The following is an 18,775-nucleotide window of genomic DNA, read 5'->3' as shown; positions in this document are numbered from 1 at the left end:
CACGGCAATGGCGACACTGAAGCTCCTCAAATGGAATGGGTTTGCTTATGAGCGAAGAAGGCCGACATCCGGCGAACTCGCCCTCTTTTGCCCGGCTTGCCTGCCAGCCCGGCATCAATGCTCCACTCCCGGCTGATAGGAATGTTGATGATCCCAGTTGGTTGTATGCCCGTTCACTGGTCATGGATGGCAACTTCAAAGCAGAGCACCTTCATCCCACTCATCCGGAAGATGAAGTCTGGTTGACGGACAGTCAATGCTTCATGGTTGCCAAAGACCGATACAAGGCTCATCTAGCTGTTGCCAACGACGTTGTCCAACTGTCGGAATGCAACAACCACCAAGCAGTCAACCAGGCCAATGCGTCCCGACACAAATTAGAGGCTACCAGGATAGGAGGGTGTGCCTGTGCCTGCCACAGTTGTTTCGTGCCCCATTCCATTGTGGATTTTCAAAAGGGCGAAAGGTATGTTTCAGTATCACACAAAGTTGATTTCGGGGTGACATCCGCGATTAGACAAATGAATATGGACTACGCCTTATGTCACGCATTGGGCCACAACACCGATGGACTTAGTCAAGCATTCACATTTTGCAACATTAATTGCCAGTATAACAAGTACTTCAGGCATCGGGTGAACAAGAGCCTGTACTTGAACGTCCCATCCGACATGGAGATTATACCGGGAATTGGACTCTGGCATGTCCACGGACATCAAGACAAGTGTTATGTTTGGTACACATTGACATTTATCACTGGGCAGCTCAGATCGACGGAGAAATTATGGAGACTTTGTGGGCACCTCTGGATATCATTATCTCCCACTGCTAGAGGCATGTCCACCCCCCACCAGCAGGAGTGTCTTGATTACCAGATGAATGACTCCAATTTCATGAAGATGATTCACATGAGTTGAGTTGCAAACATATTGGTGAATGATTCCTGATGAGATCATGCAGGTGGATTTCTGTGTCGGAAGTATAAAGAAGCCATTAAGGGTGTCACAGAAAGCAGCGCTGCTTTCGAGAAGCTCAACAACACCGCTGATCCAGACATGGTCGCAAAGTGGGAAGAACAGGACAGACATGCTCATTCATGTGGAGTCACCGATCCATCTGCTATGGACATATTCGAAGTACAGTTACGGTGGGGTGAGTCTCTGCTCCATTAACATTCGCCACACAGAACCAATTAAATTCACAAGCACCAACACGGAAGCAACGAGAGCTAGCTTTACTGTCCTCCCAGAGAGCCTATTTGGGCGGGAATGCACAACGGGGTGCGGTCACATGGATTGCATCTGGCATTACCATAGAAGAGATGCAGATAGCACTCACTATGGATATTAGGAAGCTCGGCACCACAGACGATGGTTTGGTGGTGACCACAGACGATGGTTTGGTGGTGACCACAGATGATGGTTTGGTGGTGACCACAGACGACTCAAGCACCGCATCAGAAGACCATTACAATTGCGGATGGGGCGACTTATGGTATACCTTGCGTGGAACAAGTGTCATCGGCCTTACATTATCTTCTCCGTGTGAGTATGTTCCGTACATGCCACTTGTGTTGCTATTCACATGACAGCTCCTGAGGACATGCCAATGGAACCAGTTGTAATCGACCTCACGTCATCTACTGGATGTGAATCTTTCCGGATATATTGCTGGACACGTCACTAATGATACAGCACTCTCATCGTCTTCGAGTTGCGGATCGCAAAGCAATGCATTTGAAGAGGCCTGGCAGTCGATGCACCATGTGGTCCAGCGGCTGAAAAGGGTCGGTAATGACCCTGGTAAGTCTCTCTGACTTGCACAATGCTTACCGGTGACCTGGGTGCAACACAGTTCCAACCACATTAATGGCGAACCGGAGGCTGTTTGGTGTGTATGCAGAAGCGCGTAACAGGGTGACAGAAGTGGGTGAAGATCTTGTTGAAATGTACCGTTTGCTAGACATACACCGCCGCATAATGGAACCACTGGATGCCATGATCACAAACATTCAGGAGGGTTGTCGGGAATAATAATAATACCATATTGAATTTGAAGGAATGTGCGGAAGTAGATAATCAATTTATGTCCAGAGCACGAAAGCATTGCGTGACTGGTGGGCGGAAGTTCAGCCAATTTCTTGATATCCCGGATTGGCTCTGCATGAAAGCATTGCGTGACCGGTGGGAGGAAGAACTCATACTCGTTGAACATGAAATGGGTTGGACCCTGGAGTTTTTCCTCTTCAAGGCAAGCATGTGGTTGACAAGGCTCACATCGAATGGCGATGCACTCCCGGAGGGGCACAAGTGTTATGCAATTCGGCAGGCCCACATGTACCAAGAACTTGCCAAACACGCACAAGCCAGCTTCATAAAGACAAATCCAACTTTCCAGCCAATTTCTTGATATCCCGGCATATGAAGTTGTACATAGACTAGCTATCTCATGGACAGTACACTTTTCAATATCATGCAGCATTTGCAATACATAGTGCATCTGGTGACAGTGTGCGGGACATTCCTTGTTGAAACTGATCAAGATTGTGCGATCACCGGTGATTGTACAGTGTGTTTGCGGTATACTCAACTTTAATCTCGGGATAAGCTTCCAATCATTTGCATGTCATTGAGAACCTCCGAGGCGTGCATAACTCTACTGGGACAAATCGCCCTGAATGGCAAAGGGGACCTTTTCCCTGTACACGAGATTCTCCAGCTGGACATTTTATTGATGTATTATACTCAGCAGCACAAGACCCGGTGGTGATGCCACCGACATCTGAACAATCGGGAGTCACAAAAAGAACTTGTCGGGTCATGATGCTTTGGTTTGCAATGAATGCTGGGAAATGGTTATAATTGATCACTGATTGGAGATGTGGACCACAGTCTGTGGCAATTCTTGAGACAATGCTGGTGGAAGCTGTGGCATTATTGCATCATTGACCACACCCATGCCACACAACCGTGCTTCCACAATGACACTTTCTCGGAAACATCCACAACCGACATTGTGATATAAATGGCCAGACTTGAACACAGATCTGTCAAGTTACCTCTCTTTCCCTGCCGTATATTACCTACGACACATCAGCTTTTCCAAATACAACTATGACAGCTTCCGAAACCGCAAACAACACTCTGAACACCACCTTGATGGCTGTGGAATCGCTCATCCAGCATTTCACAGAGTTCAAGCACGGCAATCCAGAGGCCCTAAAATTATCGGATGAGATAGCCAGATGCATGGTGAGTAACACTGATCTCCGGAACCGTTTGATTTCATGAATACTAACATACTTGGTGCAGGCAAGAGATTTAAAGCTCTATGGGGATGATGCGACATCATTCTCCCCGAAGCTACTGTCCTGCGCAGCCATTGTACGGCAGCATGCAAAGGGTGGCATCTTTCAAACTTTGGCTGACTGGAGCTCCGTTGTTCCCAATGACACCAGAATCAAGGGCCACCCCCGCTTCCAGAAGACAGTCAACTACATTCCTTCTGCTGTTGACGTTCCGCCCACCGGACCAACACCTCCTAGTGAAGCTGTCATCGTGAAGACAGACACGCCGGAGGCTGAACTTGTTCCGCGGTCACTGTCTCCAAGATGTGCTTCACTGGAAGCTCTCACCCCCTCCTCCTCTGTCGCCTCCCCCTGCTGCTCAGCCAGCCAAATTCAAAATATTTGTTCCAGGTAACACCGGTAAAAAGCGAAAGGCAGCTGACGACAGTACGGATGACATGGAGACCCGGAAGTCTATGCCCAAGCGAAAGAAGGATGGTGCCGCCAAGGTAAGATTGACCATCCGCTCCAGCACAACCCTAACTGATACATTCACTCACATAGCCCATGGAGGCATTCTTGCCGGTCGCCACAGACAACATGATGGCATCGGAAGCACAGGGCACATTGGACATGGCTGAAGACAGGGGTTTCTGGGACGCAGAGAGTCAGGTGAGTAATTTTTTGCTCTGGTGTAATGCAGCTTTTGGACTTATGTTCTTACAGCCTGCCGATTGGGGCTTGGATTCCACCATTGCCACCGCGGTAGAGGTAAGTCCATCAGCTTGCAGACGCCAGAAAATATTAATAAACTTATAGCATTCCATTCGCCACCACCCACGGAAGTGTGACAAATGCACTAAGTTGAACATACCGTGCCTTGTCCTCCCGGACAAAAAGTTCAGACGCACGTGACTTGCCTGTGCCAATTGCGATAGCAAGAAGACCACGTGTGCGATCAACAGCGTTGGAGTCAGGGAGAGGTCGCAAGCCCAGGTGAAAACCAAGGCAGCGGAAGCAGCTGCCAATCCAGTGAAACGCTCAAAGTCCCGAGCTGTGAGCAGGCATCCAGTAAAAATAGCCAACAAGCAAACTCTTAAACATGAAGGTAAGTCCGGTGCTCAGAATATGCGCATTGAGCTCATTATTACCAGACTCGGATGCCAAGCAACCAACCCAAATGTCAAATGCATCCAAGCCGGTCCAACTGTTTGGCCAAGGCCAACAACTCGCATCCGATGGCAACCCGGATGCTGAGCCAACGGCAAGAGACATTTTTAAGGGCATATAGGACCTCAGCAAGAAGTTTGATACGCTCGCCACCAATGAGCGACTAGACGGGTTGGAAGCAAGAGTAAGTTCGGCGGAGGAGATGTTAGGTGAGCGGTTGAGGATCCTGGAGCAACACCTCAATGCCTCAATGCCTCAATGCCTCAATGCCTCAATGCCTCAATGCCTCAATGCCTCAATGCCTCAATGCCTCAATGCCTCAGATGCTCAGTGGAAATCAATGTTGTCCTCGGTCGGACATCTGGCGGATTCACTCCGCAAACACCAAGATGATGCGGAATCCCATCGTCTTCCGCTGAATCCTCCTGCGGATGTCCCTCCTCAGCACCTGAGTGCCAAACTCCCGGGACGGCTCCACAATGCCGTCGGTGATGAAGAAGTGAATGATGTTGGGGCATCCACATCAGCTGGACCAATTCCAAAGCTCCAGAGGCTTCAGTTCCTCCCGCCAATTCAACTGCACCTTCCCAAGTTTCCAGGGCACCGTCAGTCATATCTGAGAAGTAGATCCTCAGATATCCGGATGGACATAATGATGCTTCATGTACTTTTACTTTATGTTCTCACTTGTACTTTGGTGTCATATTCAGTAGTCACCCTACCAACTTTGTATGCTGGTTCAATACAAAGAGATGTTCTGCCGGCTGGTGTGCCTTGAATTGATGTCTCAGTTTGGAAGGTGCGGGTTCCATGCCAAATAGTGGGATTACATATGTCCCTGCGGACAGTTTTCGGAAGGTATCTGAATGGATGTTCATCCTTTCATATGTCATACTCGTTGTCCAACCAGTCACCAGGAGGGATCCAGTGTACTTGAGGCTTTTGGAGGAAAGCAACCACAGAAGGCTGTCTGCTCTAGCTCCCAGCAATGAGTTGAAGGACCAGCTTGACGCTGCCAAAAAGGAGCAAACGACCAGTCTTGTTACTGAGCTCCACTAGATTGCTGTGAAGGGCCACGCTGGTGGCGGCAGCGCTGAAATGATCCGGAAGAAGTTCAACAAGACTCAACAAGCTTCGCTTGGTGGCTTCCAAAACCTGTAGAAGGAACGGCATGCTGAGAATGCCTCCTCGGAAAGCAGCTCAGGGAAGCCCCGCGCGGAGAATAAGTATTAGGTACCTCCGGTCAGCTTTCCACCTTGGTTCTCAGCTCCCATAGCCTCTGTTGGATCTTCATTTTCCGTCACATTGCTGTTTCATCGGAACATATTAATCCTTTCTGCACTCACGCCCGCACGCATTTGTTGAGAAGATGATACGCGTCCCGCTCTTTAGTGCTTACATGATTCCGATTTTGAAGCAACATATGGCCAGCTACCGCGCCTGTAATCAATCCAAAGCAATGGCCATACGGAACTGAACAATCAAGATTCAAGAACTCTGACCTTCCGGCACTATTGCCGAATCACCTAGCTCATTTCATACATGAAACATATCAGGAGTTATTAGTTACATATGCTATCCGATGTGGTATGTTTTTCAAACACTCACATCATTTGGTGGGGCTTGCCAAACACGTTCATTTCTGTTGCTGGAATAATTGCGATGCAGTGCGAACATGCTATGCACGCCTGTATCAGATGACAATGTCGGAATGAGTTCACCTGTGTATAGCTGTCTGAGTCAGCGCATCATTGTGCAGGACATGGGATATGCATGTGGAATGCACTGACTGGGAATTGAAGGGTTTCCGGAATGGCCATCTAACCGGTAAGCTCACTAATGCTACAATATTTCATGGGCTCATTCATCACGTCGATACTACGTTCTCTGGGGCCATCCTACCGAGGCTACGTTTGACGGGCCCATCCGGCAGCATTGCCAGACCACATTCTGAGCCCATCCCCTCCGATGCTATGTTGAATTGGCCCATCCGTCACTTTTCTGATACTACATCCGCTGGGCCCATCCGTCTGAATTGTGACACTACATTCCAAGCCCATCCATGGCCCTTCCGAGACTCAATTAGCCAGGCCCATCCCTTCCTAGGCTACTTTCAATGGGCCCATGTGTCACCTTTCCCATGCTACATCCGCTGGGCCAATATGCCACCATAGCCCGATGTATTATACCACAAACTATGTTGACAAAGTCCAGATCATCATACCAGATCCAAGCACTGGAAGTGAGAAATATATCAGAAGTATTTCTTGCATCGGGTGAAGGTTCACCTTTACTTGACCATTCGGTCCCGGATAGAGATCATACTGTGGATTGGCGTCCGGCATGTGCATCGACGTCAAGTCAAGTGCTATGTTCTGTATAAACCAACCTGTATCACCAGAGCAGCTGGAAGTGACAGCGAAGTCATTAAGACATTGCCGGCGCCTCCTAAAAAATCAAATGTGACTTGCCTGCCAAGCCCATTCTAACACCACTTAGAGACCGCAATGTATAGGGTCCATTGGCTTCTTCCGACAGCATTGGGTGACTGATCGGTGGAAGCACTCCTTCTTGTCACACTTGAAATAGATTTTCCTATTCAATGCGAGTCTGTTGTTGACCAAGGTTGACATCCAATGGAGATGCACTCCTGGAGTGGCACAAGTATTTTCAATTCGGCCAGGAAATGTGCACCAAACACTTGCATCACATCAGGCACGTCCAACATTCTGGCCAATTTCTTGTTGCCCGAGAATATCATGTTGTTCACAGACCAGCGATGTCGTAAACAGTCCACATGCACTATAGTCACACATCTGTGATCCATAATGCGTACAATCCATCTGGTGTCATTGTTTGGGTATTTAGCGTTAAGAATCAGTTCAGAATCTGCTATCACCGATGGCCACATTACCGGATCGAGCTTGTCATCAAAAGCCACCACAATAATGCTTTTGAAGCTCCAACTATATAATTCAACAGTGTCCGAGCTGGCTTCACCTGCAATCTTACTGCAACCCATCATGGCCGATGATCGCCGAACTCTGCCTAAGTCTGCAGCCAGTGCATTTTCTATCTGGGATGTGGCGAACATATTTGAATATGCCACTTCCAGGTTAACTGCCATCCGTATCGCAGTACTTGAAGATGACATCGATCACTCTAACTCCTATCAGTTCTCATTCGTGAGATACATGGTCTGGGAAGCGGAGGTGGGTGTGTGTAATCGTTTTTAGGTGGGATTTACTGATTGGGATCGGTAGCATTTTGTAACCCCCTCCGTCAACATGTGCGCCGCCATGAATATCTCCATGACCATGCCGCTGTATCTGAGTGAGGTCCTCCTTCTCATTACATCTTGCCAGACCGAGCCGTATGATCACAGCAAATTCTTCGCCGCATATAAGGCATGCCCGCATCAATCGGTGACCCATCCGGTTGACATCAATCGGGTGGTCCCCAAGTACAAACACGCTTGGTGGGAGCACCGGTTTGACCTTTTGCCGTTCAACATGCCTTTGCAGATATCAGTTGCTGAGGTGAAGCAGCTGGTGGCTGCCCACTTCGCTCAGCGGGGTGAGTGATTGTGTTTAGAACATGACATCATCGGTATTAATATTGCGTTTATCAGCCCAGAATGGCCCTTATGGTGCCGAGACCAATTACACACACCCACAGTGACGATCCGCTCATGCAACAGTTGCAAGTCCTCAGGGCCGAAGTTGCGCGCCTTGGTATGGAACTCACCCGAGTCCTTGTTGATAAGCTGGATGCCATGACTGAGGCGGTGGCTGCATTCAATCGTCTAGAGGATCCTGTGGATGAGCTTCGTGAGGCAATGGAAGCCTCCCACGCAGCAGTTGCAGTGTTGCAAGAGGATTACGACAATGGCTGGCTAGGAGCATCTCCATCCATCGAACCATTTCCCCATCCAGCACGACTTCCGTGTTGATGTTATGTACAAACATTAATGAACAGCTTTTACATTAGTATATCTCAGTGTAGCCTCCTGTCTGTTGCATGTAATAGCATGATCCATCCAGATATATTAGAAACGCTGTTACATCATGAAGATGTCTGCCGGATGTCAAATTGCATTTAAGACGCACGCTGCATTGAACATGACCCACGCCTTTCTCTCTTTGCAACATGATATCGCCTGAGTACTGGGAATCCTACCATGAACAGCTTGGTGCCATTGACCTGGGCAGTCGTCCAACATTGTACATCCTCCGGCATTGGGCCCTCAATGTGACCGATATAGCAAGCGAATGGGTTGAGAATCAGTTTAAAGCTCATATCGCCGGTAGACCACTACTGCCCGCACCGCCCCAACTTGACCCGGAAACTATAGTTGTTTGTGGACAGTTGGCCTTAGTGCTGGCGGAAGCGTATCAACACCCCAGTACGTTCAACTATATATGTTCCATGGCGGCCAATTGTAATGTTTGCAGTAAAACTGGACATGGACATCATCTGGTACAATGAGGCATTGGACAAACAGGAGTCGGGACTGAATGATGCTCACGAAGCGGAGTTATTGGCAAAGTTTTCCCCCCACCAAACGCTTGGTGTTGGATCGCCCGTCGGTTGTGATCGATTCTGGCCACTGGGTAATTCCATGGTACCTCCCAGGTGCACTCAACTGGTCTTTGCAGGTCAGTGCAGGCTAGCGTTGGAACTGTATGATGCTGATCGGGAGGACCCAGTGTGATATGTACAATGCCACGGTCAGAATGGGCGACCTATCGAAACGAAGCATCACAACCGGGAAGACATCCACGGGTGCGGCGAGTAAATGGAGGACTCACACATCCAATTTTTATGACGCCCAAGAGCCACAGTTGACTCCCGGGTGCATCAATATCTCGCCTTGCTGCTTTCAACAGGGGCATGAGGTTTGTTTAAATTTTACATACTGAAGACATGTCTCACATAAAACAGTCCCATGGACCCCGCCTGTGAACACCGAAGATGGTTTTATGCCGGAAGTCTCCGCCACCTTGAAGGGCGGTAGGAGCCTGTCGGTCATCACAGACACGCAGCGTCCGGGCCTTGTATCATCGGCCGCCCTTCGCGTGATGCACCCAAAGTTATATGTAGCATCAATATCCACCCAAGTAGAGCTTGGGAATTGGGCGGCCACACAAGGACTGGATGACATGTGCACATTTCTTGAGCACTGGACATCCGTCTATACTGGCGCGGCAATTATTTGTAACAGGAAGTCACCCAGTCATCGTGATCCGAAATGCCCCCCAGAAGGCTTTGATATCCTCACTTGTATAGGAGGCTATGACCATGGCGTGATGCACCTAACCAACTTGGGCATCGACCTGGCTTATGATCCGGGAGTCATGGTGAGCTATTCTGGCCACCTTGTGAGGCACGGGGTTCAGGTTAACAAGGGCGACAGAATTGTTTGGTCTTGGTTTATGCGTGATAGTGTGCATAATTATGCTCGGACCCCATGCACAGAGTACGCAAAATACAATCTAGCCGACTTTGCGACATACCACCTAGCACAGTACAATCAGGCAGATTTTGTTCGGTACTGCACGTTGTAGTTCATTTTCGGTTGCTATCGCAACCACTTCTACCGCCCTAGCTTGGCGCTGCAGATGATGACTGGTTCATGTAAGACCTGTTTGAAGGTTATGTATCACATTGTTGTAGCAATTTCATACTACCGGACACTCTCATAAGATGCATAATGGAAAGTAACATTTTGCTTGCAGTACTCGCCATTGTTGAGACGTCAGCTGTGCATCTTGTATATGCCATCATGACTCTCACTCCCGTTCTTGCATTGGGGGGCAATCTTGACTATGTATTTGTCATGGTAAGAATATCTACATCGGATCCTGCCATCCGCAGTCATCCTGATCATCTGACCCCGGATTGTTGTTTGTGGGTCCATCCCATCTCCAGTCGATTCTATAGCATCTTCTCAAACTTTCCGATGCGCTATCTACCATATCACATAAGTTTGTCTTCGTCATGTTTGAACTACACCGGATATGAATGCAGGATGCACATTGTGGAATACAAGGGTTTGGGGATTCGATGAGCAAGAGGTAGGTTGTACTCTCCTTATAGAGAAGGAGTCCTCCCGTCTGATGCCTACCAAAGTCCTATTGACGCATCTATCCATTTATGTGGGCGAGTTGTGTTCTACCCTGTGCGGAATGCATTCTCATCCGGGGATCATCCAAAATGAGTCACATGACATATGGCTATATTTCTTTCCTCCTTCCGACCAGCTCTACAGTAGTTCACCAGTGTCATGTAATTTATATTGCGTTAATTTTGCGGTCCTTACATGGCATTACTTGGCTGCGATATAGCTGCAGTAGATGAACCAACTGACTACTTGTGCAAGTTCAACACAAAGTGATGTTCTGCTGGGATCATTCAATGTCTTGTGCAACGGTATTCGGCATACTTACCATAGGCATCGATTTTGAATTAGGACTGCAGGCTATGCTCATCACATCCGCATCGTCTTCACATCTGATTTTGGATTGATTGTTGCATATCTGAAAAGCTGGCGTCTAACCTGAGCATGCATACCCGGTACCGGCGGATGGGCCGAGATATAAATCCCACCAATACCCAGGTCCTTATCAACGATGGTTGGGCCTTTGTATCCGAAACCCGGCGGATGGGCTGAGAACCAAACCTCATCCCCTCCAATGCTTGGCAGGTCATCATATCCGGTACCGGCGGATGGGCCCAGATATGGATCCCACCGATACCTAGGTCCTTACCAATGATGGTTGGGCCTTTATATCCGAGGCTCGGCGGATGGGCCCAGATATGGATCCCACCAATACCCAGGTCCTTACCAACAATGGTTGGGCCTGTGTATCCGAGGTTGACAGGCACGTCCTCCATTAATGATGGGTAGGCTGTGGCACCCGAGCCCGGCGGATGGCCATTTACTGTGGACCCGATATCCTGCGTATCCATCTCAACGATGCTGCACCTGCACTTGGACAACTGATTGGTGGGCTGTAATACCTGGATATAAGCTATGGGAACTGAAGAGAGTCGGTTGTAATGGGCCATCATGAGGCAGATATATTGGCACCAATATGCGCCAGTGTGTTGGAGCAATCCGAATCGATGGATGGACCTGGGTCTCACTGTGAATCAATCTTGCAATTGATGATGGACAATTTACACAGTACATAATCACATATTGCAGTAACATATCTCCGTATTATACGAGTGAACGGACGTGCATAATATCCCGTATGATACGGGCCAGCGGACCATGGGCCGAAGGTAGATATATCCTCGACTGTGACGGATGGGCCGGGAGTGTTATTATTCCCGATGGAGACGGGTTGGCCCAGGTGGGGAATATGTAAAGTGGATGGGTGGGCCGATGGACATGAATTTTCAATAGACAGGATCGGCCGAGGTAGTTGGATATTATGTAGATGGGTGTACCAAGGTAGATATGTATCAAATAGCCGGGTATATCAAGGGTGCTTGTTATCACATAGACAGGTGGGCCCAGATATATATCATATTAGACGGGTGGGCCGACGAATTAATATTATTTTGTAGACAGGTGGGCCGACGTATTGGTATTATTTTGTAGACTGAGTGGGCCGAGGGAGCGGTGAAAGATTTATTATATACGGGTGGGCCAATGGTAGACATATATTGCATAGACGGGTAGGCCGACGTAGGGGTATATAATATAAACGGGTGGGCCCAGGAGAATGATAATTGTAGACATGATGGAGCTCAGCTAGTTGTATATCATGGAGGTAATAATTCAAAGTCATCTAATGATGTAGTATGGCATGGAGCCTTTGCAAAGGGGTGAAGTGGAAACTCGAGCGAAGTGTACCGAGTTCCGAGACCCGGGTCTCGACAAATGAATATGTGATGTCCAGCACACTTCCGAATCGTCTGGTATTTCATTGAGCAATATATGATAATAGATCTTTGAAAGCCAACATCATCCAAGCCTACCAAATGCCAAATGCCAAGTTCCAACTACCTGAAAATCAAGTGAAGTGTACCAATATCCGAGCCCTGACTATCAAATCCCGACAATCGACCATTGAGTCCCAACTACCGAGTCTTGAAACCCGAGTCCCAAAGCCCGAGATTTGAGTCCTGAAACCCAATGCCCGACCATTAAATCCCAACAATCGAGTATCAAGTCCCGACCAACGAGTCCCAAATATTGAGTCCCGACCATCGAGACCCAACACCTGACACCCAACACCCAACACCCAACACCCAACACCCAACACCCGACAACCGACACCTGACACCCGAGATTCAAGACTCAAGTTCCGACTATGGAGTCCCAGATATCAAAAATCAAGTGAAGTGTACTGAGATCCGAGTCCAACCTGAAGGATTCCTTAGGCTGGACTTCCAAACCTTTGGATTTGTCCTTCCATCTCTATCCAAGCTTAAGGATTGATTCCTTAAGCTGGACCTTTGCCTTTCTGGCACTTCCTGTCTTTCCAAGACTTATGTCTACTTCCTGTTATCTCCGACTCCACCTAAGTGTAGCCTACCTCTGTTTGCTTCTACTCCAGACCTTGTCCATGGTAGCCTTTATTCTCCTGTCCTATAATCCTGTCCACTCCTGCTGACCTCCAGACCTTTGGATCTCTGGACCTTTGGATCTCCAGACATCTTACCCTTCAGATATCAAAACCTTTGGACATTGTAACCTTTGGACATCTGAACATTCAGATGGCGCAACCTTCAGACATCCTGTCCTCTGGACCACTCCTCCTATCTGATCCTGCTTTGGACTCTGTCCCTTGCAGTCTCTCCTCCATGTGCTTCCATCTAGGAAGCTTACCTTCAGAAGTCTTATCTTCGGACCCTATGCAGCAGGTGAAACTCCTCCAGAGTTTCCTGTACTTCTCTAGAAGTTTCTATACTCCTCCGGAAGGTTCCTGTGCTCATCCAGAAGTCCTCCAGCACTCCATCAGAGTAGCCAGTCTCCGGAAGTCCTTCGGACTTCATTGGATTTCATCTGGACTTCATTCTGAAATTAAGGGTATGTACTTGGGAAAGGTGCAAAATAAAATATACTGACTACCAAGTGCTGAGCACTAAGTGTTGAGTTCCAAGTTCCGAGTTCCGAGTTCCGAGTTCCGAGTGCCAAGTGCCCCGATGCTTTCGGGTATTAACACCCAGATAGCCCTCGCTCTCAGGGGCCCGTCAGAATTTAGATCATCTCAAACAAATGTGATTTGAGTGAGATATGAGCAAAATACTACATATCGGGTGAATTTCAGCATTGGAAGTTTGATGCTTTCGATGTTTTTGATGTCGGGTCTTGATGCTTTCGGGCAGTAACATGTAGATAGCCCTCAATCTCAGGGGTGTGGCAAATTTAGATTGTCTGAAACAGATATAATTTGAGTGAGATATATGCAAAATACCACACACTAACTACCGAGTGCTGAGTGCCAAGTGCCAAGTGCCGAGAACCAAGTTCTGAGTGCCGAGTGCCGAGTGCTGAGTGCCGAGTGCCGAGTGCCGAGTGCCCCAATGCTTTCGGGCATTAACACCCAGATAGCCCTCACTCTCAGGGGCCTGTCAGAATTTAGATAGTTTCCGAGTGCCAAGTGCCGAGTTCCAAGTGCCGAGTTCTGAGTGCCGAGTTTCCGAGTGCCGAGGGCCTCGATGCTTTCGGGTATTGACACCCAGATAGCCCTCGCTCTCAGGGACCTGTCAGAATGTAGATCATCTCAAACGGATGAGATTTGAGTGAGATATGAGCAAAATACTACATATCGGGTGAATTTCAGCATTGGAAGTTTGATGCTTTCGATGTTTTTGATGTGGGTCTTGATGCTTTCGGGCAGTAACATGTAGATAGCCCTCAATCTCAGGGGTGTGGCAAATTTAGATTGTCTGAAACAGATATAATTTGAGTGAGATATATGCAAAATACCACACACTAACTACCGAGTGCTGAGTGCCAAGTGCCAAGTGCCGAGAACCAAGTTCTGAGTGCCGAGTGCCGAGTGCTGAGTGCCGAGTGCCGAGTGCCGAGTGCCCCAATGCTTTCGGGCATTAACACCCAGATAGCCCTCACTCTCAGGGGCCTGTCAGAATTTAGATAGTTCCGAGTGCCAAGTGCCGAGTTCCAAGTGCCGAGTTCTGAGTGCCGAGTTCCGAGTGCCGAGGGCCTCGATGCTTTCGGGTATTGACACCCAGATAGCCCTCGCTCTCAGGGACCTGTCAGAATGTAGATCATCTCAAACGGATGAGATTTGAGTGAGATATGAACAAAATACTATATACCGGGTGAATTTTGGCATCAGAAGTTCGATGCTTTCGATGTTTTTGATGTCGGGTCTTGATGCTTTCGGGCATTAACATGTAGATAGCCCTTGATCTCAGGGGTGTGGCGGAATTTACATTGTCTCAAATGGATATAATTTGAGTGAGATATTTGCAAAATACTATGTATATACTGACTACCGAGTGCTGAGTGCCGAGTTCCGAGTGCCGAGTTCCGAGTGCCGAGTTCCGAGTGCCGAGTGCCCCGATGCTTTCGGGTATTAACACCCAGATAGCCCTCGCTCTCAGGGACCCGTCAGAATTTAGATCATCTCAAACGGATGTGATTTGAGTGAGATATGAATAAAATACTATATACCGGGTGAATTTTGGCATCAGAAGTTCGATGCTTTCGATGTTTTTAATGTCGGCTCTTGATGCTTTCGGGCATTGACATGCAGATAGCCCTAGATCTCAGGGATTCATCAGAATTTAGATAGTCTTAAATAGATATGATTTGAGTGAGATATATGCACAATCCAAGATACAGGGTGAATGAGTCCCGAGTGTTGAGTGCCAAGTGCTGAGTTCTGAGTTCTGAGTTCCGAGTGCTGAGTGCCGAGTGCCGAGTGCTGCGTGCTGAGTGCCCTGATGCGTTCAGGCATTCAATCACTGTCAGGAGGTGTTCCCTCATCCACCTCAGTGCCTTCAGTGTTGCAATCAAGCTTTCTGCTGTGTGCTGAGTGCCGAGTGCCGAGTTCCGAGTTCCGAGTTCCGAGTGCCCTGATGCTTTCGGGTATTAACACCCAGATAGCCCTCGCTCTCAGGGACCCGTCAGAATTGAGATCATCTCAAACGGATGTGATTTGAGTGAGATATGAACAGAATACTATATGCCGGGTGAATGTTGGCATCAGAAGTTCGATGCTTTCGATGTTATTGATGTCGGGTCTTGATGCTTTCAGGCATGACATGTAGATAGCCCTCAATCTCAGGGGTGTGGCAGAATTCACATTGTCTCAAACAGATATAATTTGAGTGAGATATTTGCACCATACTATGTATATACTGACTACCGAGTGCTGAGTGCTGAGTTTTGAGTTCCGAGTTCCGAGTGCCAAGTGCCGAGTTCCGAGTGCCGAGTGCCCCGAGGCCTTCGGGTATTAACATCCAGATAGCCCACGCTCTCAGGGGCCCATCAGAATTTAGATCATCTTAAACGGATGTGATTTGAGTGAGATATGAGCAAAATACTATATACCAAGTGAATTTCACCATCAGAAGTTTGATGCTTTTGATGTTATTGATATCAAGCCTCGATGCCTTCAGGCATTGACATGCAGATAGCCCTAGATCTCACGGGTCTGGCAGAATTTAGCCCATCCCAAATGGATAAGAGTTGAGTGAGATATGAGCAAAATCCCATATACTGTGTGTATTTCAGCATTGTAAGGTCAATGCTTTCCATGTTTGCAATGTCTAGCCTCAATGCATTCAGGCATTCACAAGCAGATAGAACTTGATCTCAGGGGCCTGTCACAATTCAGATCGTCTCACACGGATAAGACTTGAGTGAGATATGAGCAAAATATTACATATCGGGTGATTTTTGATGTCAGGCCTTGCACCAAGGGTAAGCACATAGCACAACAGGAATAAATCCTGTTGTCCTAGTATCCTTATATATTGCATATACTATCGAAGGGATGTTGGGGATCATATTTTGCCTCAAACAGACATGATTTGAGGGAGATATGAGCAAAATACAATTTATTGGGTGTGTCTGAGCTTCGCAGGTTCAATGTTTTTGTTGTCAGCCTTGTGTGGGAAAAATTCTAAAACATCAGGAGAAACATAAAAACACATCATCAGGGACTGCATCAGGTTTGCTATGATCACACCTATGTATAATATGATAGATTGGCTTCCAGTGTACTGTTCCAGTCCCTGAAACAGTATCTGTCAGTGGTATGTATCTCTAAATACAAAAAACTCGAAATTCAAGGCAATCACTGTGCACTGGTGCAAGAAAGTTACAATCACAAGATATATACATCAGCAAAATATGATTTTGCCACACGGTTACCAGAAGGTCACAAGCTTTGACAGTGCTTACTAGACTAAGGATATGATTGTCTTAACTCAATAGTCTTAACTTGCTAGGCATAATATAAGCTTTCTTAATAACCATGACTGTCATATCTTCCATAATAATCCTAACCCTCACAGCTTATGTATTATGTAGTAATCAACAATCATATTAGACTATCAAGTGAAGACTATCGTGTAATGACTATCAAGTTAAGACTACTGTATTTTATTCTAAGTCTGTACAATAGACCTGTGATACTTGATGAGTGTCAGCCTGAACAGTATATTAAAGATCACACTATCATACTACACATAGGTATGACTATTGAAGACATGATGTAGTGCCTTATGATGTGTTTTTATGTGTCTCCTGATGTGTTGAGAATGTCCTACATTACCTCATATGTCCATGTGAGGCCATATGAATTCTGTGACACTCCTGACATTAAGGGCTATCTACATGTCAATGAACACAGTCATCTAGGCCTCACATTGAAATCATTGAAAGCATCAAACTCCTGATGCGAAAATATGATCCAAATTCTGAAGGACCCCTGAGAGTGAAGGCTATCTGCATATCAATGCCTGAAAGCATTGAGGCCCGACATCAAAATCATTGAAAGCATTGAACTTCCAATGCTGAAATTCACCTGATATATAGTATTTTGCTCCTATCTCACTCAAATCACATCTGTTTGAGATAATCAAAATTCTGATGGACCCCTGAGAGCAAGGGCTATCTGGGTGGTAATGCCCGAAAGCATCGGGACACTCAGCACTCGGAAAGCACTTGGCACTCGGCACACGGCACTTGGTACTCAGCACTTGGTAGTCAGTATATGGGATTTTTGCATATATCTCACTCAAATTATATCTGTTTCAGACAATCTGAATTTGACCACACCCCTGAGATCGAGGGCTATCTACATGTCAATACCCAAAAGCATTGAGACCCGACATCAAAAACATCGAAAGCATTGAACTTCTGATGCCAAAATTCACCCGGTATATAGTATTTTGTTCATATCTCGCTCAAATCACATCCGTTTGAGATGATCTAAATTCTGACAGGCCCTTGAGAGTGAGGGTGATCTGGGTGTTAATACCCGAAAGCATCGGGGCACTCGGAACTCGGAACTCGGCACTCGGCACTTGGGACTCGGCACTCAGCACTCGGAACTCAGAACTCAGAACTCGGCACTCAGCACTCGGTAGTCAGTATATACATAGTATTTTGCAAATATCTCACTCAAATTATATCTGTTTCAGACAATGTGAGTTCTGCCACACCCCTGAGATCAAGGGCTATCTACATATTAATGCTCGAAAGCATCAAGACCAGACATCAAAAACATCGAAAGCATTGAACTTCTGATGCCAAAATTCACCCGGTATATAGTATTCTGTTCATATCTCACTCAAATCACATCCATTTGAGATGATCTAAATTCTGACGGGCCCCTGAGAGCGAGGGCTTTTAATACCCGAAAGCATCGGGTCACTCGGCACTCGGCACTCGGCACTCGGCACTCGGAACTTGGAACTCGGTTCTCTGCACTTGGCACTTGGTACTCAGCACTCGGTAGTCAGTGTGTGGTATTTTGCATATATCTCACTCAAATTATATCTGTTTCAGACAATCTAAATTTTGCCACACCCCTGAGATCGAGGGCTATCTACATGTTAATGCCCGAAAGCATCAAGACCCAACATCAAAAACATCGAAAGCATCAAACTTCCAATGCTGAAATTCACCCGGTATATAGTATTTTGCTCATATCTCACTCAAATCACATCTGTTTGAGATGATCTAAATTCTGACAGGCCCCTGAGGACGAGGGCTATCTGGGTGTTAATACCCGAAAGCATCGGGGCACTCGGAACTCGGAACTCAGCACTCGGCACTTGGGACTCGGCACTCAGCACTTGGGACTCATTAAATCACAT

The 18,775-nt window shown here is 47.2% G+C and overlaps 6 protein-coding genes across 6 annotated transcripts; all 6 read left to right on the top strand.

The window, feature by feature from the left end:
* Positions 1–47: 47 nt before the first annotated feature.
* DFJ58DRAFT_671831 (uncharacterized protein) lies at positions 48–917 on the top strand (the record flags this gene model as incomplete). The annotated part of the gene is made up of 2 exons (XM_041382992.1): positions 48–466; positions 518–917. 2 exons carry the CDS (start codon positions 48–50, stop codon positions 915–917), a joined length of 819 nt encoding a protein of 272 aa, XP_041235204.1.
* A 1,168-nt stretch (positions 918–2,085) lies between these two features.
* On the top strand, positions 2,086–2,409 carry DFJ58DRAFT_671826 (uncharacterized protein; the record flags this gene model as incomplete). Its single annotated transcript, XM_041382991.1, has 1 exon — positions 2,086–2,409. One exon carries the CDS (start codon positions 2,086–2,088, stop codon positions 2,407–2,409), a length of 324 nt encoding a protein of 107 aa, XP_041235203.1.
* Positions 2,410–3,113: 704 nt separating this feature from the next.
* DFJ58DRAFT_848673 (uncharacterized protein) lies at positions 3,114–5,515 on the top strand (the record flags this gene model as incomplete). The annotated part of the gene is made up of 11 exons (XM_041393668.1): positions 3,114–3,251; positions 3,312–3,612; positions 3,698–3,795; positions 3,851–3,958; positions 4,013–4,057; positions 4,106–4,197; positions 4,225–4,394; positions 4,441–4,487; positions 4,578–5,061; positions 5,167–5,223; positions 5,256–5,515. The coding sequence occupies 11 exons, from the start codon at positions 3,114–3,116 to the stop codon at positions 5,513–5,515; spliced, it is 1,800 nt and encodes a 599-aa protein (XP_041235202.1).
* Positions 5,516–7,479: 1,964 nt separating this feature from the next.
* On the top strand, positions 7,480–8,408 carry DFJ58DRAFT_848672 (uncharacterized protein; the record flags this gene model as incomplete). The annotated part of the gene is made up of 3 exons (XM_041393667.1): positions 7,480–7,668; positions 7,720–7,995; positions 8,088–8,408. The coding sequence occupies 3 exons, from the start codon at positions 7,480–7,482 to the stop codon at positions 8,406–8,408; spliced, it is 786 nt and encodes a 261-aa protein (XP_041235201.1).
* A 784-nt stretch (positions 8,409–9,192) lies between these two features.
* DFJ58DRAFT_671833 (uncharacterized protein) lies at positions 9,193–10,023 on the top strand (the record flags this gene model as incomplete). The annotated part of the gene is made up of 2 exons (XM_041382993.1): positions 9,193–9,358; positions 9,431–10,023. 2 exons carry the CDS (start codon positions 9,193–9,195, stop codon positions 10,021–10,023), a joined length of 759 nt encoding a protein of 252 aa, XP_041235200.1.
* A 1,065-nt stretch (positions 10,024–11,088) lies between these two features.
* On the top strand, positions 11,089–12,592 carry DFJ58DRAFT_848670 (uncharacterized protein; the record flags this gene model as incomplete). Its single annotated transcript, XM_041393666.1, has 7 exons — positions 11,089–11,218; positions 11,367–11,472; positions 11,667–11,817; positions 11,871–11,974; positions 12,035–12,038; positions 12,069–12,145; positions 12,418–12,592. 7 exons carry the CDS (start codon positions 11,089–11,091, stop codon positions 12,590–12,592), a joined length of 747 nt encoding a protein of 248 aa, XP_041235199.1.
* Positions 12,593–18,775: the final 6,183 nt, after the last annotated feature.

This window comes from Suillus subalutaceus (assembly GCF_016647625.1).
Source record: "Suillus subalutaceus strain FC151 chromosome Unknown DFJ58scaffold_340, whole genome shotgun sequence".
Classification (NCBI taxonomy): domain Eukaryota; kingdom Fungi; phylum Basidiomycota; class Agaricomycetes; order Boletales; family Suillaceae; genus Suillus; species Suillus subalutaceus.
Note: the sequence above shows the minus strand (reverse complement) of the source record. Positions and strands in the feature narration are given on the sequence as shown.